This window comes from Cydia splendana, chromosome 27 (genome assembly GCF_910591565.1).
Source record: "Cydia splendana chromosome 27, ilCydSple1.2, whole genome shotgun sequence".
NCBI lineage: Eukaryota > Metazoa > Arthropoda > Insecta > Lepidoptera > Tortricidae > Cydia > Cydia splendana.
Genome location: NC_085986.1, coordinates 1,164,569 through 1,191,485, shown reverse-complemented (window position 1 = coordinate 1,191,485; position 26,917 = coordinate 1,164,569). Strand labels below are relative to the sequence as shown.

At 37.8% G+C, this 26,917-nt stretch overlaps 1 protein-coding gene across 1 annotated transcript; it reads left to right on the top strand.

The window, feature by feature from the left end:
• The first annotated feature begins 138 nt into the window (after nt 1-138).
• Nucleotides 139-26,568, top strand: LOC134803663 (fatty acyl-CoA reductase wat-like). The gene is made up of 15 exons (XM_063776451.1): nt 139-157; nt 1,798-1,975; nt 3,842-3,932; nt 7,757-7,879; nt 8,979-9,103; nt 9,843-10,001; nt 10,424-10,533; nt 10,868-10,935; nt 11,823-12,039; nt 12,186-12,326; nt 20,083-20,266; nt 21,399-21,520; nt 21,731-21,844; nt 22,595-22,728; nt 26,461-26,568. Exons 1-15 carry the CDS (start codon nt 139-141, stop codon nt 26,566-26,568), a joined length of 1,893 nt encoding a protein of 630 aa, XP_063632521.1.
• Nucleotides 26,569-26,917: the final 349 nt, after the last annotated feature.

Below are 26,917 nucleotides of genomic sequence, written 5' to 3'. Positions count from 1 at the left end.
GTACTATTTCATTATATTTTAAACGTATTTCAATAACTGTCCGTTCGATTCCATTGTTCTGGAGTTTCAGGGCATAATTAATTAAAAAAACCCAGTCATCACATAAATATGTATGATCAAGACGTAAATTGTTACAAAATGGTCGTTCTTTACGTAGGTACTTGACCTACGCACTTTTACGTCCCATCGACGAATTTACAAAGCCTATATCGTCGGGTGACAAGCAAAACTCACTAAGTACTATCAAAAAATAAAAGTAACAATGCACTTTATTACACTTGTAACACGGTTTATTGTCCAATAATTTCAACGATGTTAGTTAGTGACTTTTGCTTGTCACCCTACGATATTATTTGAGTTCAAGCGTGAATTGAACTGCATTAGCTTTTATTTGCTTTTATATAAGAATTATAGTTAGTTTTTTTAGCATTAGAAAAAAGGTAAAAATCTTGAAGTAGTGGAACTATCAGTACCGCTACTTGACACCAGATGGCACAAGTGTTTATAATTATAGAATTTGTGCGGTAATACATGAGTATTACCGCACGACCACAGATAAGATAATTACTTGAATTTTGACAACCCTAAATAGTCGAAAGGAATAGTGCCATAAGTTAGAAAGGGATACCATGATTCACTTGTATCTAGGGCTTGCAATTCGAATATTCGAATATTCGAATATGTCGAATATTCGACCTGTTTTGATATTCGAATATTCGGCCGCTCAGGTTTCGAATATTCGAATATTTTTTATTACTAGGTAAAATCTATTTTCATCCGTTATAGTTACAGTTTCTGTGTATTTTGCCGGGTATTAACAGTGAATGAGGAACCGTAGGTACCCAAAGGTACCCAAATGCGAAGGAAATAATGTTTTTACTGTCTTCCTCTCAATAGGCTTCATGAATACAGTTAAACCTAAGAACCTAACTCAATTTCAAAGGAAACGAAATCAAAAAGTATGTTTTATTACGGTGCGGCTAATGCTTTTTCTAGGTACAAGTAACTTTACGTAAGTTTTAAGATAAAGGGTCATTTTGTTTATTGAGTAAAAGCGTACCTTAAGCGAATATTCGAAGTCTAAACCTTGCCCTTTATCGCAATTCACAAATTTGATCATACCAAACCTACCGAACTAGGTAATCTAACCATGCACCTTTAGCTAACGAATAATCCACCCCGTAGTCAGCCAACTTTTTCCCTTAAATATTCCAATACCAATTATATAACTTATTATATAACAGCCGACCATTAGGAATCAAAACTAAACTTGCCAAGACTAATAAAGTCAATAAAGATTCAAAATACAATGGAATTAAAGGCCATTTTACAGGCTTCTTAACGACAAGAAGTTAATTTAAATCAGAAAATGATTAGTGATTACCTCCTAAAATGTTTTCTCTCTTACATACGTGTTTGGATGGTTAAAGTTATATTAATTCACGCAACGACGCATTTATAATAAAAAGTTTTATCAAGAAATATTGAAAATGTCTAATTTTTGCGTTTTAGGTACTTACTTGCTTTTATAAACGTGGGTATTTCAGAGTAGGATGATAAAATCTAGTCAATAAGTGGATTTCTGCAAAATATCATTAATTTTAGCAATATGTGAAAAAAGCTTTTGAATAAAACGATAATAAACCGATTTTTCGTTCCTTTTCTTATTTTTTTAAAATATTCGAATATTCGAATATCTCGTCAGAAAAAGTCGAATATTCGAATACCTGAAAGTTTCGAATATTTGCAAGCCCTACTTGTATCATAATAAATCATAATGTATTATTTCCCCAACAGTGAGCACAATAGACCCCGCAGTAACCCTAGAGCTAGAGTCCTTGTCTCGTCACCGCGCGATAGATGAGGCCATAGCGCGGGGAGATTCCGCGGTGCAGGAGTTTTACAAAGATGCTGTTATCTTCGTCACCGGAGGGTCCGGGTTCCTGGGGAAGCATCTCATCGAGAAGCTGTTCAGGTACGTCACAAGATGATTCATGTATGTCATAAGATGATTCAGGTATGTCATAAGATGATTCAGGTCAGGTATGTCACAAGATGATTCAGTTATGTCACAAGATGATTCAGGTATGTCACAAGATGTTTCAGGTATGTCACAAGATGATTCAGGTATGTCACAAGATGATTCAGGTATGTCTCAAGATGATTCAGGTATGTCTCAAGATGATTCAGGTATGTCACAAGATATGTCACACACACATATCTTGTGTGTGTGACATATCTTGTGATTGTGACACACTATACGCATCGCAAGTTAAAGTATGTTGTTCATCAAACATCAAACATCAACATTTATTCAGCAAATAGGCCACAAGGGCACTTTTACACGTCATCATTGAATTTACATACATGCAAAAATAATAACATCAACAATTTTATAAAATAAAACTAAGAATTCAATCTAACGTAAGTATTACAATTACTAAGAGATGTATATGGTCTCTTAATGTCGAATTACATAAAAAATACAGATACAAAACACAAAAAAAAAATCTATAATATTTAGAGGTGTAAATGTCTCTAGGTGTCAGAACTATAAGATTATATAGTTTATCAAGTTATCCTTAGAGATGTATAGGGTCTCCAAGAGTCAATATCCTGTATAATTAATACATTCATTAAGAGAAAAGAAACATACGAGAGCAGAATGAGGCGTCTCACTGTAATTAATTAATAAAAATAAAGTTACTAAGTATAATAGCTTGTGTTAGCTTAAACAGACCAGTCTCCACAAACAGCACCCGTTCACGAGTATGACGCGTATCTCAGCCATCGCCTCCCATGTCATCGCCTCCCTGTTACATGGTTTTATCTGCTAGAGCAGTGGTTCTTAACCTTTTCAGTCCAGTCACCCCTATGACTAACTAGGGAACCTGATTTTACCCCTCCTCCCAATGGTAATAAAAAATAAAACGTGTACGTTTGTTGTATGGTTATATTAGGTTAACTTATTACCCCCGTAAAATACCAGTTTTACCCCCACGGGGGTAATTACCCCCAGGTTAAGAACCACTGTGCTAGAGTATGCTACCGCATGCTTTGAACTGCAAAAGTATGCTATCGCATGCTTTTAGCTGCTAGAGTGTGCTATCGCATGCTCTTATTTATCTGCTAAAGGATCCCAACACAACACAAACTTTAGTACACTTATACATTCACCCTAAAACGACTTTAACGTGGAAGAAGTCGCAAGCAGAGAATAGTTGAAAAAAAAATGTGTTAATGATAATTATCTTAAATTTAAAAGCGGAAAAATTACTGTCTTGGTTGAGACTTGAACTCACGGCCTCTGGATTGATACTCCAGCGCTCTGCCATCTGAGCCACCAAGACCTCGTCTATAGCCAGCAAATCTTTCCACCATATTATAGGTAATCGGGACCATAGCGACATCTACCGCGAGAGTGTTACACTTCTTAAACGGCTACTGGAGTTCCAAGTCATATTGGAAATTCACCAGTTACGATGTGCTAAGCTAATTACCCATACTAATTTTAATTTTTAACAAGCAGAAACGTCTGCGAACGATGCTATTAAGCTTAGAATAAATTTAAAAGTGGAAAAATTACTGTCTTGGGTGAGACGAACTCACGGCCTCTGGATTGATACTCCAGCGTTCTGCCATCTGAGCCACCAAGACCTCATCCATAGCTAGCAAATCTTTCCACCATATTATAGGTCAAGGGGACCATAGCAACATCTACCGCAAGAGTGTTACACTTCTTAAACGGCTACCGGAGTTCCAAGACGTTCGTTCGCAGACGTTAAAAATTAAAATTAGATAATTATTTTATTTAATGATCTTCTCTTATTATGTCTTGCAGGTCATGCGACATCAAACGCGTATATCTACTACTTCGCGAGAAGAAGGGACACACTTCACAGGAGCGAATTGCCAAGATCTTTCAAGATCCTGTAAGTAGAATTTACAAATACAATTAATAGTACATTGTGCAACATGGGGCGAAAGTTGAATATTGCAAACGAGAGTAAGTTAAATCGCGACGGCTTGCCGGAGCGATTTATAGACTCGAGTTTGCGATATTATTACGCCCCGAGTTACACACAATGTTTTTCATTACACTTGCGATACAATAATTAAGTATAAAGACAAAAAACTGTTAATTATGGCACTAGAAACTTCATAACTCCCTAGGGAGAACGCTTTTTCTAAACCTGCGTGCAATTCCACATTTACTGAGCGAGTGTGATGAAAAATTAATAGTCATATGGTGCTAGTGCTACTTTACCGCCCTAGAGCGGTAATTAGCACAATATGTGCCGTGCCTATGTCGGTTTAAAGGGCCATAATTATGTACTTACTGTAAAACGTTGTACAATACACGTGTGAAAAGGTAATTCGCAACTCGTGTCGATTAAAATCATTCCCTTCGGTACCGTAAAATGGGGTGAGTAGGGTCAAAACTGAAATCCAAACCTCGATAACATTTTATTTTTACATATGAAAACTGAAAATAAGTGTTCCGGACGTTTGTATTTTAGTTTTTATTTTATTTTGGGTAGTTCCATTTCATAACTTTGACGATAAAGAGGAAAACCCACCTCACCCCGTAGTGCCTCGTATTTGGGGTGTGAGGGGTTTTCATACAAAGGTGATTTTGGAAGATTGTTGGAGCGATTTTTTTTTATTACGCGTATTACTATTAATAACTCCATTTTAAATTGGAATACATTATTTTTGTAGCAGTAACCTTAAAATCCCTTCTCACCCCTCTCTCAAACCTTCTCTCCCCATTCATAACCCACCTCTCCCCGCGAAACCTACTCACCCCGTTTTACTATAATAAAACATATGTTGATTACCTGCGTGTTGGGCACCAAATTTTGATAGGTATTTTTAATTTTTAGTTTTAGTTATTTTAATTGTAGTTGCTTTTAGTTTTATATTCCTGTTTATGTTTTTTAGTAATTTATATTAATAAATGCACAATATGTTGATTGTTGACACATTTTTAAATTGTACTTTTACTTTACTAACTGTTTTAACAATTATTGATTTGACGCACTCTATCGCCTTGACAATAGAGGCGTGTACAGATATTTGTGGGCACCTTGGCCGCTCCGATATATCTGACGGCGACTGTACCATCGTCCTGATCTGATGATGGACACACGAGGTGGCCATAGGAACTCTGTGATAAAGTGATAAAACAACGCAACCTAACTGTGTTTGGGCAGGCGTGGCTCACTCCGCGATTTCGTCGCTTTGCTATTAGTAGGGGAGCCCACGATGCTAAATCGGGATTTACTCGAGCGTCATACAGACCTATTGGAATCGAAATATTAGATGATAAGAAGAAAAAAGTTATATAAAGTTTATTTTTTCAGCGAGCCGGAAAGCGTCTACAATTTTTTTTATAATATATTTTATATATTTTTTTAAAATTTTCGGAGGGTTAAAAAATCGTTTTAAGCAGGTTGTGGTTTTGGTCGTTTTTGTAATAACACTTATTTGTAGGCATTTTCTTAATCTGATGAAAACAAGTTTGACGCCTAATTTTTACATTGTAACCGTCAGATTATTAAGGAAATGCGTCCATATAATTATCAGATTTAGCAATAGCACAATGATAGCGTTAATTTGGACTAATATGACCAAATCCATAATCTGCTTAACAATTTGTTGAACCCCCCACCAGCCCCCCACCAACCAAGGGCTCAACATAGATGGCTAAAAGGGGTAAAGGTAGACTACAAAGGGTAGCAAGATATCACTCATATCTTAATCTGACGCGCTCGAGTAAACACAAAAATCCCCTCTTGGGCTCCCCTACTATATAGGTAGCTAAAAGTACATCCGTTCGGCCCCAATTTTGGGGTTTGCCATAAGCCGCGCGTGGCGCTGTCGCCACCTAGCGGCCATATCTGTGCTGATCGTAACAGACGCGTTTTGTTAGAGAGTGAGTCTTCTGTACCTAGTACTATTATTTATACTGTGGTTTGGGTTTGTTTCGATGACTATTAGTGTTGCCTGTCGAAAGAAAATTTCAGCGGTAAAAGCTTGTAGTTGTAGGTATTAAAATTTACATTTTAAACAAAAGAATTAAGGATGACTCACGTTAGATCGGGCCGTGGCCGGGCCGCGAATTTACAAAGCCTATACTGATAAGGTCCAGATGCGAACTGAACTGGATTAGCTTTTGTTTGGACAAAACTTGACCAAACCCTAATCCATTACAGTGCAGAAATTTACTGAAATCGTATAGACTTTATTGGCTAAATTAATATGGATATTGTTGCTACAAATGCTAGTTTGTTGCGATCTAAAACTTGAATAATATTTTAGTAATGACTCCGATTGTATTGTATTAATTACCGTTCGTGCTAATTACTTAAAAATGCGTAAAGTTTTTTTTTTCATTTAAGAACTATATCAGTTGAGATTTCTTATTAGGACATGTTTAGTGTGAAATCGTAATACAATTATAAGTCGACTGTATTTTATAATACATTGGTACACATAACGAAGTAGATGATTTATTTAAGGACCAAGATTTACTACGGTGTTCTGCCTTTTCTCCGAAGTTTTATTGTCCGAATTTCACTTGCCAGACAACTTTTCGCAAATGATTTACTTTGGCAACCAACATTCGCTAAATTTTCGTCATGACGACGTTTGACTTTATAGAATTATTGTTAAGTAGATTATTATTAGGTGTACAACGTTTGGAGTACATTTCTTTGGTGAAATCATTCAATTTGATTCTAGATATTTATTAATACGATATCGTCTAGTCATTTGACAGAGTTCACTGAGTCAAGATAGGCGCGACGACGAGCGAAGCGAGGAGGAGCGTGTTAGGTGAACTGCGACCAAACAGCGAACCGACTTTTTTTTACATAGAACGACTTTTCTGGCAACAATCCATTTTCATGGGGGTTGCAGTTCTAACCTAACCTAAGCCACTTTTCTGGCAACAGTTCATTTTCTCGAGGGTCGCAGTTCTACCTTAACCTAACCCAAATTTTTGGTAACAGTTCGTTTTCTTGGGGGTCGCAGTTCTAACCTAACCTAACCCACTTTTCCAGCAACATTTCGTTTTCTTGGAGGTTGCAGATCAAACTAACCTAAACTACTTTTTTGGCAATTTACATGAATACTAGGTGAAAGGTAATTTAGTAAAAAAATAATTGTTGTAATCAATATTCAGTGAACTTTAGTGTCGTACAAATAATACTCGATGAATAATATTGAATAATGACGGCGAGACTCCGCTCGACTAGGTATTGTGAGAGCATTAATGTTTAAATATATCGCGACAAAATCTAAACCATTTGAGTAAATGAGTATTATTAAAATTTAGATATCACATTCAAATGTGACTGAACTTACTAAACTCGACTAGGTTTTGGCGTGAATAATATTTGAAAATATGTCATGCAAAAAGCTAATCCATTTCAGTGACTACTTTTTACCGAAACGGTATAGATATTGTCAAGTAATATGCATAAACAAAAGCTCACCTATTAGAATCGGGGTCGTGACTGAAATAGTATAGCTTTTGTAAATTCGCGGCCGGGCCGGAGCTTCCGGAGCTTCGTTTACTATGGAAAGCACCACGCACAGACCAACCCCTAGGTTAGGAGGCGGTTTTCTGTGGCACCACGTGAACCGATCAGCTGTCATAGAAAATGACATAATGTCGGACGCGTCGGCCCGGTCTAGTGTGAGTCATCCTTTGTTCCTCGTAAAAATAAAATATTATACATATTGACAGGTATTCGAGATCTTGCACAAGCGCAAGCCCGACTTCGTATCGCGTGTGACGCCGGTCCACGGCGACATCACACAACTGCGCATGGCGATTAGCGACGAGGACTGGTATACCATGGCCAATGAGGTACGAGTATATCTGGCTCCAATTTCACCACGGTGACAGGTGCGACAATTGTAAAACATCACTGTTGCTGACGTCACAGGCATCCATGGGTTACGGTTACCACTTACCATCGGGCGGGCCGTATTCCTGTTTGCCACCATAATGGTTTTATTAAAAAAAACTTTATTATATCGGAAAAAAACAGATATTTCTCTTGCTAAGTTTATGACAATTGTCACAAGAAACACTACAATTGTCACGAAATTCCGACATATAACTCATTACCTGTCAAGAATTACCTACAATTCTTCTAAATCTTGACAATTGTCAGAAACTTCGCAAAAGAAATATCTGTTTTTTTCCGATATAATAAAGTTTTTTTTAATAAAACAATTATGGTGGCAAACAGGAATACGGCCCGCCCGATGGTAAGTGGTAACCGTAGCCCATGGATGCCTGTGACGTCAGCAACAGTGATTTTACAATTGTCGCACCTGTGACCGTGGTGAAATTGGGGCCTGATGTAAGCTCTACCATAGAGAAATATAGTAAGCATAGAGTGCTCAATCCATACCCATACCCATAGTAGAAAAAGTAAGAGCGAGTCGCCTAGCGTGGTACGGATGAAAGTCATGTGACGAGAAAGGTATTACGAATGAATCGGCCTCCTAGCCTAGTCGGTAGTGACCCTGCCTACGAAGCAGGAGGTCCCGGGTTCGAATCCTGGTAAGGGCATTTATTTGTGTGTTCATCACAAATATTTGTTCCTGAGTTATGGATATTTTCTATGTATATAAGTATTTATATATATGTGTATATTATATATATCGTCGTCGTCTAGTACCCACAACACAGGGCTTATTGAGCTTACTGGGGGACTAGATCGATCTGTGTAAAATATTTATTTATTTATTTATTTAATGTGAAGCCTGGTGACAGACAGACGGACAGACGGACGGACAGACGGACAGACGGACAGACGGACAGACGGACAGACGGACGGACAGACAGACAGACTGACGGACATCGGAGTCTTAGTAATAGGGTCCCATTTTTACCCTATTGGGTACGGAACCCTAAAAATCACACAAACGTAAAATAAAAATTTTCTCGTTGTCAGGTGACGGTCATATTCCATGTGGCGGCGACCATCACCTTCGATGAGCCGCTACGTGTGGCGACCAGGACCAACGTACGTGGGACCATGCAGGCGTTACTGCTGGGAAAAGATTGTAAGAAACTCAAGTGAGTGAAAACATAAGATAAGATAGGCCTCTACGTGTGGCGACTAGGACTAACGTACGGGGGACCATGCAGGCGTTACTGCTGGGAAAGGACTGCAAGAAGCTTAAGTGAGTAAAACATAAGATAAGGTAAGACAGAAACGTCTGCGAACGATGCTATTAAGCTTAGAATTAATTTAAAAGTGGAAAAATTACTGTCTTGTCCAGAGGCCGTGAGTTCAAGTCTCACCAAAGACAGTAATTTTTCCACTTTTAAATTTATTCTAAGCTTAATAGCATCGTTCGCAGACGTTTCTGCTTGTTCAAAATTAAAATTAGTAAATATGGGTAGCACATCGTAACTGGTGAATTTCCAATATGACTTGGAACTCCGGTAGCCGTTTAAGAAGTGTAACACTCTTAAGGTAGATGTCGCTAGGGTCCCCTTGACCTGTAATATGGTGGAAGGATTTGCTGGCTATGGATGGGGTCTTGGTGGCTCAGAGTATCGAAAGGACTGCAAGAAGCTCAAGTGAGTGAAAACATAAGATAAGATAAGATAAGATGCGATAAGATAAGATAAAACGTACCAACCAACGCACGGTCATACACTTTAATTCTTGATCCCTCTAAGGTTAATTTGGTTGTCACTAACGGTACCAAATATCTTATGTAAAGTAAACCCTAAGGCTAAATGGCTCAATTAAAGTCCGCTATTTTTACTTTTTCTTTGAGACAATCCATCAATCTCTCTATTCCAGATCGTTCGTGCACGTATCCACTGCGTACGCGCACGCCACCCGCAGCCGCATCGGGGGCTCCGTGCGCGAGGACTTCTACGACAGCCCCGGCGACCCCCGCACCATGGTGGACCTGGTCGAGCAGCTGAGTGAAGAAAAACTGGCTGCTATTAAACCTAAGTGAGTTTACCCAATTTCATGGTAGATGGCGCTGAAACGGAGCGGCGAAATCCTACATCGCGGTGTTAAGATTTTTCTTGAATTCATGACTTTCGCTTGGTGAGTTTGATGTGCCTGTAGGGTGGGGACAGAAGATTCATTCAATGAATACTTCTACAACAGTCCCGGGGACCCCCGCACCATGGTGGACCTCTTCGAACAGCTGAGCGAAGAGAAACTGGCTGCTATTAAACCTAAGTGAGTTTACCCAATTCCATGGTAGATGGCGCTGGAACGGAGCCGTGTAACCCTACATCGCGGTATTAAGATTTTTTAGGTCTTTCTAAATCTCAATCTCAATAATGACTACTGTTTTTGTCTTCGTTTCAAAACGTTTCGGTTGTAAGGAATATCCAAGTAATACCTATTTTTTTTTCGCTCAGGTTGATCGAAGACTGGCCTAACACGTACGCCTACACCAAAGCTTTGGCCGAGGAGGTTGTGAGGACCATGTCAGGGGACCTGCCCATCTGCATCGTCAGACCCGCGATAGGTGAGCCATAGACAGACAAAAGGAATGTTTCGTCGCGTCGCAACAGGTAGCTACAAGTACATCCGTTCCACACCAATTTTGGTGGCTAGCCATAAGCCGCGCGTGGCGCTGTCGCCACTTAGCGGGCATATCTGTGCTGATCGTAACAGACGCGCTTTGTTAGAGAGTGAGTCTTCTGTACCTAGTACTATTATTTATTCTGTGATGTGAGGGACAACGTCTCTCGTGGCTGTATACTTAAGCCATATATAATTATATACCCATGTTTAAATAGAGATAAAATAAATGTCCCATACAAAAATGTCAATGTCTTACATGTTGTTTTTTATTTCAGTCATAGCAGCGAACCTGGAGCCTAACCCTGGCTGGCTTGACATGAGCAGTGTCTACGGGCCTAGTGGGGTAAGTGCAGACCTCTAGCACCCATGCAGTTATACTTAGAGAGAAAGTGTGGAAATGCCACAACAAACGTCATGTGTTCATAGATATAGACGGCCAAGCAAATCTTGTCAGTAAAAAAAGGCGCGAAATTCAAATTTTCTATGGGACGATATCCCTTCGCGCCTACATTTTTCAAATTTGCCGCCTTTTTCTACTGACAAGATCTGCTTGACCAAGTATAGTTGGTGTTGATGGTGTTATACAATATAGTCTGTATCTTTAGTTATTTAAATAAAAGTAAACAAACAATTTGTACATTTTCGGGTAGTTATAACATTTATTGGTTAACCAACCAAATAGTAAACAGCCTGGATCAGTCCCTGAACGACCTGACTTTAACCTACATAATTTGATCATGTAATGTTTTCATCTACCCTCAACTGCCTTAAGGAGCCATTTGAGGGTAGATTTTGTTTACCTTTATTTAAATACTTAAAGATACAGAGTACACACTTTTACAAACTTTTAATTAGTTTCATCTGTCCCGTTGTCTGTCTGTAATCAAATCGTGCAAGTTAAATTTGATCCACTTCCCGGTTTCCGATGAAGCTGAAAATTTGCATATGTAAATTGGGTGACAATCCAATATTATGGTACCATCGATCTGATCTGATGATGGAGGAGACAGGAGGTGGCCATAGGAACTATGTGATATAACAACGCAATCTAATTGTGTTTGGGGTCGTTAGAATTGTCTCAATGAGTTGCCTGTGTAAAGAAGTCAGCGATAAAAGCTTGTACCAAAAATGATAAAAAAATAAATAGGTAATAAATAAAAATCTAAAAATATTTCATATTCCTTGCAAAGTTAGCTTGGTTCTGATTATTTCTGTCTAAATTTTTTCCAGCTCCTCCTAGGCTCTGGTCTTGGCGTTATGCACACCTTCATGGCCGAAGATGGCGCCAAAATAGACCTGATTCCCGTGGATTACGTCAACAATGCTACCATTGTGGCAGGATGGGCCACGGCAGAACACCGCAAGAACGGACACAATGATATTAAGATATATACAGTCTCACCAGCTAGGAACCCTATTACGTGGCGTAAGTATTTGAGTAAAACCTAATTCCCATAGAGTGGACTATGTCAATAATGCAAGCATAGTAGCTGGCTGGGCCACGGCAGAACGCCGCAAGAACGGACAGAATGATATTAAGATATATACAGTCTCACCAGCTAGGAACCCTATTACGTGGCGTAAGTATTTGAGTAAAACCTAATTCCCATGGAGTGGACTATGTCAATACTGCAAGCATAGTAGCTGGCTGGGCCACGGCAGAACGCCGCAAGAACGGACAGAATGATATCAAGATATATACAGTCTCACCAGCTAGGAACCCTATTACGTGGCGTAAGTATTTGAGTAAAACCTAATTCCCATGGAGTTGACTATGTCAATAATGCAAGCATAGTAGCTGGCTACGTGAACAATGCTACCATTGTGGCAGGATGGGCCACGGCAAAAATCAAGATATATACAGTCTCACCAGCTAGGAACCGCACAGTGTTCGATTTCCCTCAAAAAATTTCCCTATGCTGTTAATTGCATAAATCAATCAAGGAATGCATTTGAAATGCAAGACTAGAACACCCAGAAGTCTATTTCAAATACTTTTTTTAATAAAAAATAAATTATATTTCATGACCTTGAAATCGAAAAACTACTAAATAAATTCTACAAAAGTATCTGATGAAGAAGTCGCTTTTTAATCAATGTAGTTCGATAAAGAAGCCTTTGGCGCATATTTTCTGGTTCTTAGTTTTGGAATTTACCCTCTGGTTACCGAGTTATTCATATAAATAGAGATTTTTTATTTCATTTTTTTCTTCTAAATAACTGAAAAGTGCGACTTGTGACTAGCACTGACAGATTGCTCTTAACTAGGTCAACCACTGGTAAAAAAATCACGTTCCACTATCGCGGCGTTTGGGAGTTATCGAATTTAAAAATACAGTGTTAGGGTTGACCCTCAACTTGACCTTTAATTTTTAGTCAGAATTAATCAAAAATTTTCCTCTATTACAAAACTGTATATTGTTTAGACATACTCCAGGTACATAAATAAAAATACAGGAACACTGGATTGACGGGGGCAAAAGTGCACCAGTGCTTGTGATTAATTAAAAATCGACTAATCGTAAAAAACAATTTTATCCATCATTATCAAAATGGCTAAGTTTGAATACATTTAATTGTGTGCAAACCTCTTTCATTTATACTTATCACAAGTTTTTTTTTTTTTTTTTTTTTCCCTAGCCTACTTTGGTGTCCCACTGCTGGGCAAAGGCCTCCCCTCGTTTTTTCCACTCGACCCTGTCATCGGCATAAACAACACAAGTATAAACAACCGATATCTGACATTGACGGTGTCGAGTCACTTGTGATAGGGAACACCATTGCCGGAAAATGAACAGGAGAAAAACTATGATAGATCTCTTTCACCGTGCACTAGAATCATCAGATCCGTTCGTGTCTATGGCACACTACAGACAACGCCAAAAATCGTCCAGTAGGATTAGTCTACCAGAAGCAGTTCGTGAACTTCTGAAGCCGATTCATGAGGAAAACTTACAAGAGGCTGATGATGATGAAGATCTAGCTAATGATGGATTTTCGTTAATAGACGGTGATGAAAATCCATCCCATGTTGACGACTGCACGCTAGTTCTCGAAAATGAAAATGATTTGTATGAGCCACAAAATACATAAAATCTGAGACCAACTTGCGAAAAGAAACTATAACTTGACTTCTGAATTTCTTTCTTTCTTTTCTGAATTTAATGACTTTATTGTTTAACAAAGTGCACTGCACTTAAAAGTTTCTGCGTGGCCCAATGGTTGACTGGTAGAGAATGCCTTTTGGCAAGTCTGCCATTTGTAATTTCTTGTATTGTGCAATAAAGGTTAAATGAATAAATATAAATAAAGTTTCTTATGTTGTTCCTTAATTTAATTTAATCAGATTTTTTAATTACTCCGACCTTTCATATTTGTTTGACCTTTAAGTAACAACCCTAAAAAGTATAATTTGACCTTTATACGTAACTCCCAAACGCCGCGATAGTGGAACGTGATTTTTTTACCAGTGGTAGACCTAGTTAAGAGCCATCTTTCAGTGCTAGTTACAAGTCGCACTTTTGAGTTTTTCAGGAGAAAAAAAATGAAATAAAAAATCTGTATTTATATGAATAACTCGGTAAGCAGAGGGTAAATTCCAAAACTAAGAACTAGAAAATATGCGCCAAAGGCTTCTTTATCAAACTACATTGATTAAAAAGCGACTTCTTCATCAGATACTTTTGTAGAATTTATTTAGTAATTTTTCGATGTCAAGCTCATGAAATATAATTTATTTTTTATAAAAAAAAGTATTTGAAATAGACTTCTGGGTGTTCTAGTCTTGCATTTCAAATGCATTCCTTGATTGATTTATGCAATTAACAGCATAGGGAAATTTTTTGAGGGAAATCGAACACTGTGGCGAACCCTATTACGTGGCGTAAGTATTTAGGTAAAACCTAATTCCCATGGAGCGGACTATGTCAATTATGCTGCCATTGTGGCAGGATGGGCCACGGCAGAACGCCGCAAGAACGGACAGAAGGATATTAAGATATACACAGTCTCACCAGCTAGGAACCCTATTACGTGGCGTAAGTATTTGATTAAAACCTAATTCCTGTGGACTATGTCTATAATGCTGGCTGGGCCACCCGAGGAATGGAGAGAAGTATAAACAGTAAACACTGTATCGTTTAGTATATTCCATAGTTTACATATTTAATTAAACTAACGGGTCTACCGCGATATAATTTCATTGTTTTTACCTTTAATTCCGACGTTTCAGCTGAGTTGCACCAGCTGTGGTCACGGAAAGACTGACGTCCCAACAAATGTCAACGGTGAAAAGAAATTATATCGCGGTAGACCCAAAACGCGAGAGTTTACAGTGTTATATTCCATAGTTTAGTGAGTTACATTCTCGATAGCGTTTATGTCAGTGCCAGTGCTAGGTACCCTACTGAAAACATTAAGCAAATTGTATCCAATGGAAAGACAGTTACACATACTAAAGATATTGCAGAGGAATTTAATAACTATTTCGTGGACCAAGTTCGTCCTGTTATTCCTCATAATAGCACTAGCAACAAAAATAACTATAAGAAAACAATGACATACTATGCTAACTCCCTATTTATGAAACCGACTAATCCTGATGACATAAAGCTAATAATAAATTCTTTAAAAAATACTAATAGCACTGGATACGATGGTATACATACGAAAATAATAAAACAAACATCTGACATTATCTCTCCTATACTCAGCCATATAGTAAATTTATGTATTGAGCATGGTGAGTTTCCTAGCAAACTAAAGGTATCCATTGTGAAACCTCTTTATAAAAAGGAGGATAAATATGACATGAAGAACTACAGGCCTATTGCGTTAATCTCTGTCTTTGCCAAAATCATAGAGAAAGTTATATACAACAGTCTTTATAATTACTTTGAAAAAAAAAACTTATTTGCAAACGAACAAAAAGGGTTTCGAAAGAAAAAATCGATAAATTTGGCAATTTTTGATTTAGTACAAAAGGTAATCAATAACATGGACAAAAAAATCCCTACATGCGCTTTATATATGGCAAAAAGAATAGATAGTATAGAGGGGTCCTGTCATTGTAAATTTTGTAGTCACTGTAAATTTACTGCCATCTATCGACACACGACTAAAACTCAAAATGAAAACGTATAAAGTTATCAAAAAATTTATATATATGGATAAATGATTTTATTATTTTTATATCATTTTGATACATGTTCATTCACTGATATCTATGTGTTAAAATTGTTAAATATGAAACGGTGTCGTCACGCCATCTAGCCGAGGATAGGCTAAAGGTGTGTGCGCCATCTATTCGAGAATGACTTTTGCTTGAATTCCGAGGCACGTTTTTTCCTTAGACTTTATTCGTCTTATACGAAGTTACATATGTCTTTGATATATGGACATGTCAAAAGCGTTTGACTTTGTTGACCATAATATTCTCTTAGACAAACTACATGCTTATGGAATTCGCGGTAATGTTTTCAGTCTAATCCGTTCCTACTTGAGGGACAGGAAACAAATTACACAAATTAAAAGAATATCTCCCAGTACGAAAAAAGAGGAAACCTTCTCATCTAACTTTAGGAACATTTGTTATGGGGTACCCCAGGGAAGTGTGTTGGGCCCACTATTGTTTTTAATTTACATTAATGATATGCCTAAAGCCACGGTACACCCGATGGTTCTCTTTGCAGATGATAGCACCATTATTTTTTCTGGACATAATGTAGAATCGTATGAAACTGACATTAATAATACCTTAGAAACTATTATAGAATGGCTTGATAACAATAATCTTAGAATAAACCTGGACAAGACCAATATTATGACATTTAAGCAAAGAACCAAATCCACTAGTTTAAACATAGTTTATAGGGGACATAAAGTGAATGAAACGGACGTAACAAAATTTCTAGGATTAAGTATAGATAATAAGTTGACTTGGAAAACACAAACTGACAATATATGTAATAAATTAAGTAAATATTCATACGCCTTATACAATTTGAAAAAAATCGCAAACGAATCGACACTTTTAACCGCCTATCATGCTTATGTCACATCTAATTTAAGATATGGTATCCTTTTTTGGGGAAACTCCAGCAATAAAGAATTTGTATTTAAGGCTCAGAAGAAATGCATACGAACGATTTGCGGGGTCCAAGAAAGTGAGCCATGTAAACCATTATTTAAAAGGCTTAAAATACTTACATTGCCATGTTTGTATATATACGAAATGACCAATTTTGTAAATACAAACCACAACCTATTTAGTAAGTTTAAAAGTGTTCGCCTGCAAAACAAACTAAAGTCTTTGCAAAAAGTACCAAGTAAAACGGCATTTTTACAAAAAAGCATACTTGGAATGGCTCACAAAATATATAATAAGTTACCGGAGAATATAACAGCATGTAAGGACAAGGATAATGTTTTAAAAAGAAACCTAAAAGCTTTCCTTACCGAGAAAGCATACTACTCTATAACAGAATTTTTGACTGACTTGTAAATCCTGACCACTATTATCACATAATATTAAGATTTTATTTTCTTCTAATTACCTATTAAGATTTACTGCATGTGATAACCCTGTTTTGACTATTATTGTTTGATATTACGATTAGAGTGTGTATTTTTATTGAATTTGTATGCCAATAGGCACGACATAGTGATACTGAAACATTTATTTAACATCTTGTAACCTACCTATGTTGAACAAATAAATCTTTGAATCTTTGAATCAAACTGTCGGTAGCAACACAGGTTCCTCCATAGGCTTCTGTTCCTCACCAACTGCATACAATTAGCCTCATGCATGAAGTTTATATTTGAACGAAATCTTTTTTAATCGGATGTTTGTTGCCGTTATATCATGTTACAAATGCATTTCCGTTATTAAATTATCATTTAATTGCTTAAAATAATAAATATAAACTACAAAAATTTGCCCGCGTAAAGTTTGCTCACTAGAGGAGCGAAACGCAACGCCACCCAAGTAGCACAGATAGCTCTATAACTACTCACTTTTAGTTCTATCTAACGCTCTGTGCGTATTAAGATACTTATAAGAGCACACTCGTGGCCCTACAGCTGTATAATAGATCTCAGTGATATTTATATAGCTTAGGGCCGATTAAAAGCTGCATTACGGCTCTGAAAACTACCATTAATACGCAAAGAGTGATATAAAGGTATATTTGCTACGACCCTATACAGCTTTAAGGGTTATCAAATGCTTTAACCGTTATAAGGTCTGTTTAGTGGATAAAATTACGCCATGTGCTGTATAAGGAGGTAATTGTGGACTTTTATTACGTTGACTTATTAAGGGAGCACAAGTGAACTATTATGAAGCTAATAGATGTATAATGGAACACATGTGGCACATAATACAGCCTGTCGCTTAACATGTTTACCACTAAGCAGCTTTTATTACACTGACTTTTAAGGGAGCACGAGTGAACTAATATGAAGCCAATAGACGTATAATGGAACACATGTGGCGCATAATACAGCTTATCGCTGAACGTGTTTACCGCTAAGCAGCTTTTATTACGCTGACTTTTTAAGGAAGCACGAATGAACTATTATGAAGCCAATAGACGTATAATGGAACACACGTGGCGCATAATACAGCTTATCGCTGAACATGTTTACCGCTAAGCAGCTATTATTACGTTGACTTTTAAGGGAGCACGAGTGAACTAATATAAAGCCAATAGACGTATAAATGGAACACATGGGGCGCATAATACAGCTTATCGCTGAACATGTTTACCGCTAAAGCAGCTTTTATTTCGCTGACTTATTATAAGGGAGAACGAGTGAGCTATTATGAAACCAATAGACGTATAATCGAACACATGTGGCGCATAATACGGCTTAGCGCTGAACATGTTTACCGCTAAGCAGCCTATTATACTACCATTGGGACTGTCTGCATAGCGGCTGTTAAAACGTTCATAAGATGCCTTATAACTGTTTAGAGGTTCACTAGTGTATCGAAATAGCGACTTGGACTTTATAGTGGTTCACTTAAGTATCTTTATCAGATATATAACAGTCGTATGCTGCATATAAGAATTTTAACGGTTCACGTTGCTTTTTAACATTGACCGCCATTTTATTGTATATAACCTACAAGATTGAAATTGCTTTTCCAACTTTTAAGGGTAACAATATGATTTGTGCCTGAGTTCTTAACCTAAATCATTAGTTTAGTACTTCCTATAACGTATTATTAACTTTTTATCTCATAATTCTGTCCAAACCACTGAAATAGTTTTTGCACATAGCTTATTTATATCATTAAAATAAATAAATACTGATTATTTTCGTGGCGCACTGAAATTTTCTTAGATAATGTATATATATAATGTCAATAAACTTGCATTCCCAAACATCTTTCTCGCATTAATATATAAAAGATCATCTACAAACATTTAACTAAACACTTTAACAAAATGACTTATGGTGTCGTTGCGCTTAATGTTTTTGCTTCAATATAAATATGTTCACCTCTGCGTTCGTCGTCACTATACTAAATATAATAGCTGATTTTTAAGGCAGAGGTGTAAAAGTATGTTATTAATTATCTTTTATTCAGCCCAATGTCAATATTTCCCGGTATTAGGGCGCACATGTGACATATTAGCTGAATAAAGGGTAACTGGTGGTCTCTTACCCAGCCAATATACACCTCTTATAACTCCTGTTACCCCTTATAATTCCGTTATATTGCTGCTACAACGCTCTTAAGTAGCTATGTGAACTTAAGGCTGCCTAATTTGTGCCCATTTAAGAGTTATAAAAGCTGAAAAGACGCTTATACAGCTCTAATGCAGCTTTTATATTCCAGCTTCAAGCGTATTCGTACTTCATTATGCGGCTGCTATACAGCTAATCTGTGCTACTTGGGCATTAGTCGAAACGCCACGTCCTTAGAGGATATAACCAAACGGAGACGCCATGTCTATAATTTTCGGTACAAAATAGTCTGCCGTTTTTTGCGGGGGAGGGGCACATGAAATGTATACTTACGTAAAGTCAAAATAGCCATGTCAGATAAACGTCAGTCCATACATGTGGTTGACATGTGGTTGACCATTGGCCGCCTATTTTCAACAGAGGGGGACGCCTGTTAATGACCACTCCGTTGGCCACGTCACGTCACTCGTTTCAACAAATTGTAAAAGAGATGGCATTATGATCTGACTCGCCACTAAGTAGCAAACGTCAGTTGCGTCCACACCGAGTGACGTCACCAGTTTTGTCGGATTCGCGCAAAAAATTATGCACGTTACAACCGCTCAAAATTTTTCAACATTTTTAATATGTTTTAATTATATTATGGGAAGGTTATTAAAAGTATTTTTATTCTTTCTGGCGATCAAACGATATAAATAATGATTTAAATTAAATAATTAAAAAAAAAGTCACGCATGAGGCTAATTATTGCAATGCTGCATGTATTTACGGTTATTTATCTACTTTCCAGGAGAGTTAATGAATATAATGTTAACGAAGGTGTACTACTGCGCCAGCTCGCCGAAATCGGTGTGGTACACATTCGTACACCACACCAGCCGCTGGTGGGTGTTCTGTCTGCTGACTTGGCTGCTGCACTTCATACCTGGATATCTGGTGGACGGGGTTCTGACGATACTTGGCAAGAAACCTAAGTGAGTCATCATCATGATCTCAGCCATAAGACGTCCACTGCTGAACATAGGCCTCCCCCTTGGACCTCCATACGTACCGGTTGGAAGCGACCCGCATCAAGCGTCTTCCGGCGACCTTAACAAGGTCGTCTGTCTATCTTGTGGGTGGACGTCCTACGCTGCGCTTGCTAGTCCGTGTTCTCCACTCGAGCACTTTTTGAGCACTGAGTACCGTCACAGAATAAATAATAGTACTAGGTACAGAAGACTCACTCTCTAACAAAACGCGTCTGTTACGATCAGGACAGATATGGTTGCTAGGTGGCGACAGCGCCACGCGCGGCTTATGGCAAACCCCAAAATTGGTGTGGAACGGATGTACTTTTAGCTACCTGTAGCAAAGCGACGAAATCGCGGAGTGAGCCACGCCTGCCTTAATTAAAAACAAAGTAGATGGCATTTCATTTGTCTCGTAAAATTTTCGAACAAATGAAATTCAACCTAAATGAAAACATAACACGATTGTAACTTCCTTGGCTATAATTTTGTATGGTGGGCGGCACGAGGCTATAGTAATAATAATCAATGATTTTGATCCTATAGTCGTGTCAGCGAACGGTCTCATAGTGAAGAGTCTCGACCAACACCTAGAGAGTCTTGCTGGGTGGTTGGATCAAGGGTCAGATGCAGAAGGCGGTAATTCTGGACACGGCGCGGATAGTACGTTGATTCCTCACTTTGCGGCCCTGACCACCGGCAGCTTGGGCCCTGCCCCGCTGCCGGCGGCACCCTAGGTTAGGCTTTTAGAGCACCGTACAAAACTTTGTTCACGGTGCTCTTATGGGATCACTTCGGTCTTGCAAATCGGTTAAATGCGTTTTTCTCAAAGACCGTTTGATGTAGGTACCTGAAATTTGGAATAGTTATGGCAAGTACCATCACTAATACTGTGAATAAGTCGAAACTGCTTATTTATAATGTGTTTATATGTATTTTTTATTGTTTTTTATGTGCTTTTGCATTTTACTTTTATATTCATGTTATAAACAACCTAACTTAAGAAGAAAAATAAATAGAGAGAATCAATGATTTCTGTAGGTAGGTACTTATATATTTGCAATTTGCAGCTAATACATTTTCATTATGTTTTCAGAGCGATGAAATTATACCGGCTGGCTTTCAACCTGTCTTCCGTGCTGGCTTATTTCACCTGCCACGAGTTTCACTTCAACGATGACAATCTGGTCAAATTAAACAACAGCTTATCCAAGACAGGTACGTTAAGCTATGAGTTGGAGTGACAGGAACGCGCTGTCTCACTCATACAACAGGTTGTATGAGTGAGAGGTTGTAAGCCAGCACGAGACAGGTCTCGTGCTGGTTTACTTCACCTGCCACGAGTTTCACTTCAACGATGACAATCTGGTCAAATTAAACAACAGCTTATCCAAGACAGGTACGTTAAGCTATGAGTTGGAGTGAGAGGAACGCGCTGTCGCACTCCTACAACCTGTCTCGTGCTGGCTTATTTCACCTGCCACGAGTTTCACTTCAACGATGACAATCTGGTCAAATTAAACAACAGCTTATCCAAGACAGGTAAGTTAAGCTACGAGTTGGAGCGAGAGGAGCGCGCTGTCTCACTCCTACAACCTGTCTCGTGCTGGCTTACTACATCTGCCACGAGTTCCACTGCACTAAAATTCGTAGGTAATTTTAATTGATTTACAAAAAAAGTAATCGATGGGAGATTACTTTTTCAATTAAAATAACTAAAAGTAACAGTTCAGTAACAATTTTAACAATGGCACGCTACAAAATTTATGTGAAAATGCGTCACAAAACCCTTTTTAGGGTACTGTATCCAAAGGGTAAAAACGGGACCCTATTACTAAGACTCCAATGTCCGTCTGTCACTAAGCTGTTTCTTATGAACCGTGATAGCTAAGAACCGTGACAGTTGAAATTTTCACAGATGATGTATTTCTGTTGCCGCTATAACAACAAAAAGTACGGAGCCCTCGGTGGGCGAGTCCCACTCGCATTTGCACGGTTTTATCCTTTTTAAAGAAACTTTGCCTGTATGTGCCTGTATACTCTATTCTATAGTATTGTATATTGTATTGTGTATTGTATGTCAGAATTATTAGCTGTTTAGTTGTTTTCCCATTGTTCTAATAAATTCCTTTGTTCTCCTTGTACCATTTTTACATGTCTCTGTTTGGCCCGATGGTTGACTGGTAGAGAGTGCCATTAGGCATTAAGTCCGCCATTTGTACATTATGTTTATGTTTTGTGCAATAAAGTTTAAATAAATAAATAAATTAATATTGTTTCTCTGACTTTCAGACCAAGACCTGTACAACTTCGACGTGGGGAAGATGGACTGGACCCAGCAAATGCTGACGTGGGCCATCGGTTTGAGGAAGTACATCATCAGAGACGGACTTCAGGGCACGGAATACGCCAAAAAAAAGCAAAGGGTATGTTTGCATCTGACATCTTGTGATAAACCGAAAACTATTCAGTTTTCGATTTATCGACTGTCGATATTCGTTTCCGCTTACATTTACTTTTAAGTAAAGCCCGACTGCGAGCACTAATTTACTTGCCAAAGCGCCCATTGTCAGGGCAATAGTAATATTGAACGAAGTCTCCGCCAAAATAGATATATAAATTTAACTGCACTCTGAGTGAATTCACAAAGATAACAAGCCGGCAATATGCTATCGGCCAAATATTTAGTTATAGTCTGTTTAACTGTAATATTTTTAATTGTGTTGTTAAAAACTGTTAATTATTCGTCTTCCTTTATGTAATACATATCACGTATTGGATCACTCTGTAAAGTGGTATTGTATAGTTGATTATTAAAAAAAAAAATAAGTTTAGGCCAAGCAATAAGAAGGTATGGAAATGCTAGGAACACAATTTTTGACTCCGTAACTTTATTTGGACTAGTTAGGAGGTGAACATATCAAAAGTCCCCGGCCGTAGCCCCGGTGCTGGGGGGTAGAGGGGGGGGGGGGGGTAAGTAATAGAACGTATACAAACCTATAATATATTGCTCAGAATATATAAATTCAATTAGTATAATTTTGAATGGCATATCGTGCAATAAGTATAACGTGCGATACGTATAACAATGAATTCTATAGTTTTATAATGTATATTGAACTTTACATATAATATCGTTTATGATAAGTATAAAAAGGTATAACGTTGAAATAATATAATAATAATATAATATACAAAACAAATACCACGCAATAAACCTAACCTTTTATTTTTCTGGGGGGTAACAGTTCTAACCTAACCTAATACTTATCTGGTAGCAGTTTCTTTCTCTGAGGGGTCACAGCTCTAACCTAACTTAACCTACTTTTCTGGTAGCAGTTTTTTTCTGTGGGGGGTCACAGTTCTAACCTAACCTAACCTATTTTTATGGTAATAGTTTCTTTTTCTGTGGGGTAACAGTTCTAACCTAACCTAACCTACTTTTATGGTAGCAGTTTCTTTCTCTGAGGGGTCACAGTTCTAACCTAACCTAACCTACTTTTCTGGTAGCAATTTCTTTCTCTGAGGGGTCACAGTTCTAACCTAACCTAACCTACTTTTCTGGTAGCAGTTTCTTTCTCTGAGGGGTCACAGTTCTAACTTAACCTAACCTACTTTTCTGGTAGCAGTTTCTTTTTCTGGGGAGTCACAGTTCTAACCTAACCTAACCTACTTTTCAGGTAGCAGTTTCTTTTTCTGGGGAGTCAGTTCTAACCTAACCTAACCTACTTTTCTGGTAGCGGTTTCTTTTTCTGGGGAGTCACAGTTCTAACCTAACCTAACCTACTTTTCTGGTAGCAGTTTCTTTCTCTGAGGGGTCACAGTTCTAACCTAGCCTAACCTACTTTTCTGGTAGCAGTTTCTTTCTCTGAGGGGTCACAGTTCTAACTTAACCTAACCTACTTTTCTGGTAGCAGTTTCTTTTTCTGGGGAGTCACAGTTCTAACCTAACCTAACCTACTTTTCAGGTAGCAGTTTCTTTTTCTGGGGAGTCACAGTTCTAACCTAACCTAACCTACTTTTCTGGTAGCGGTTTCTTTTTCTGGGGAGTCACAGTTCTATCCTAACCTAACCTACTTTTCTGGTAGCAGTTTCTTTTTCTGGGGAGTCACAGTTCTAACCAAACCTAACCTACTTTTCTGGTAGCAGTTTCTTTCTCTGAGGGGTCACAGTTCTAACCTAACCTAACCTACTTTTCTGGTAGCGGTTTCTTTTTCTGGGGAGTCACAGTTCTAACCTAACCTAACCTACTTTTCTGGTAGCAGTTTTTTTTCTGGGGAGTCACTGTCCTAACCTAACCTACTTTTCTGACAGTAATTAGTTTCGATGACCTATGAAATACTGAGCTATCCAAATAATTTTACTGATGTTTTGTTCAGATACTTATATGAGATGTTATTCATTATTTTAATTTATATGCATAATGAATGTTATATTAAATGTAATTAGTTTATTTGTATGTTATACCAAACAGCGGTATGTATATTGAATGTTATATTATTTTTATGTTATACTAATTGAAAATATAGATTTAGTGCATTATACATAAGATTAGTATACGTTTTGAACGTTTGTAAATTGAAATTATATCAAAAGTTCGTATTCATTATGATACGCACCCAGAGGGGGGTAAGAAGGTCTAATTTTTCGGTTTTTCACTTATATCTTGGAAGCTTTTCGTCTTAGCGACATGACTACTTAGACAAACCGAACGCTGAGAAAATTTTGTTACAAGTTTTATTTAGACAAGTTTTTCGATATCTTGAATAGTTTTTGAGATATCCGCTCTTGAAAGTTTATTTAGGGCTCTCAATTTTATCTTGATATCTACATCAGTGAAGCTAGGCCGTGTTTGGTATCATTTTCATATACATCGGGGGATTCGGGGGTGCTGAATTCATTTATGGTATCACATTGACACCATTCCTAAGAAAAAACATATAAACTTTAAACAAATACCTTGTTTTTTAAACTCCTCTTTACGCTTAAACCGCTGAACCGATTTGATTGAAATTTGGTATACAGATATTTTGAGTCCCAAGACAGTACATATAGGTAAGATAGTTTTTATCTCAATAATCATCCTTTAAAGTTGTGAAATGGAGTGTGGGGGGGGGGGGGATTCAACTTCGTCGACGAAACTGAATTCCTGAGGTTAATATAATACTGCTTAAGGTAAGGTTTGAACGGCTCGATTCGGGAAATTAATTAGAGATTCACTAGATATGAAATAGTAAAGATATGTGACGTTCCACGGCAAAAGGTACCTTATGGCGGCTGGCGCCGCGCGAGCGACGTTAATAATAGCACATAATAAATAATAGTACTAGGTACAGAAGCTCACTCTCTAACAAAACGCGTTTGTTACGATCAGCACAGATATGGCCGCTAGGTGGCGACAGCGCCACGCGCGGCTTATGGCTTTCCCCAAAATTGGGGCCGAACGGATGTACTTTTAGCTACCTGTAGCAAAGCGACGAAATCGCGGAGTGAGTCACGCCTGATAATAGTGTAAAGTGTAAGCGCCAACCGCTTTAAGGTACCTTTATCCGTGGGACGTCACATATCTTTACTATATCGTATCTAGTTAATCTGTAATTTATTTCCCGAATCGCGCCGGTAGTCATGTTTGGTATCCTTTTCAACTAAATCACAGATGTACTGTACACCATCCTAAATTTCATCTAAATCGGTTCAGCGGTTATTGATTCCCTCGGTCAATACCGTAAAATGGGGTGAGTAGGGTCAAAACTGAAATTCAAACCTCGATAACATTTTATTTTTACATATGAAAACTGAATGGTGTATATAATAAGTGTTCCGGACGTTTGTATTTAAGTTTTTATTTTATTTTGGGTAGTTCCATTTCATAACTTTGACGATAAACAAGAAAACCCACCTCACCCCGTAGTGCCTCGTATTTGGGGTGAGAGGGGTTTTCATACAAAGGTGATTTTGGAAGATTGTTGGATAGATTTTTTTTTATTATGCGTATTACTATAGCTCCATTTTAAATTGGAATACATTATTTTTGTAGCAGTAGCCTTAAAATCCCTTCTCACCCCCTCTCAAACCTTCTCTCCCCATTCATAACCCACCTCTCCCCGCGAAACCTACTCACACCGTTTTACGGTAACTAACTAAACGTGTTATTTCAGGTGCTTGGTGTGCTGAGTTACCTGGTCGGCGCGCTGTACCTCTACGCGATATACAAGCTGCTTACTTTTGTCTGTTGGTGTGTTTGCCTCTTTGTTGCTATGTTTTGAATAAATCACGGGTTCTCTATTTCGTGTTTTCTTTTACCTGAACTTTTTATTACACTAGCGACCATTTTACTATTTGCTATTAACAATGTAAAAATATTAAATAAATATTTAGGAATTTTTTTTATAAATTGACTAAGCCCCACGGTAAGCTTAAGAAGGCTTGTGTTGTGGGTACTCAGATAACGATATATATAATATATAAATACTTAAATACATAGAAAACAACCATGACTCAGGAACAAATATCTGTATCATCATACAAATAAATGCCCTTACTAGGATTCGAACCCGGGACCATCGGCTTCATAGGCAGGGTCACTAGTGTCACTACCCACTACAAACCTTCTTT

Coding starts and splice junctions, on each gene's coding strand:
- LOC134803663 (XM_063776451.1), top strand. Junction 1,976..3,841: donor CTCATCGAGAAGCTGTTCAG/GTACGTCACAAG, acceptor TATGTCTTGCAG/GTCATGCGACATCAAACGCG. Junction 3,933..7,756: donor CCAAGATCTTTCAAGATCCT/GTAAGTAGAATT, acceptor ACATATTGACAG/GTATTCGAGATCTTGCACAA.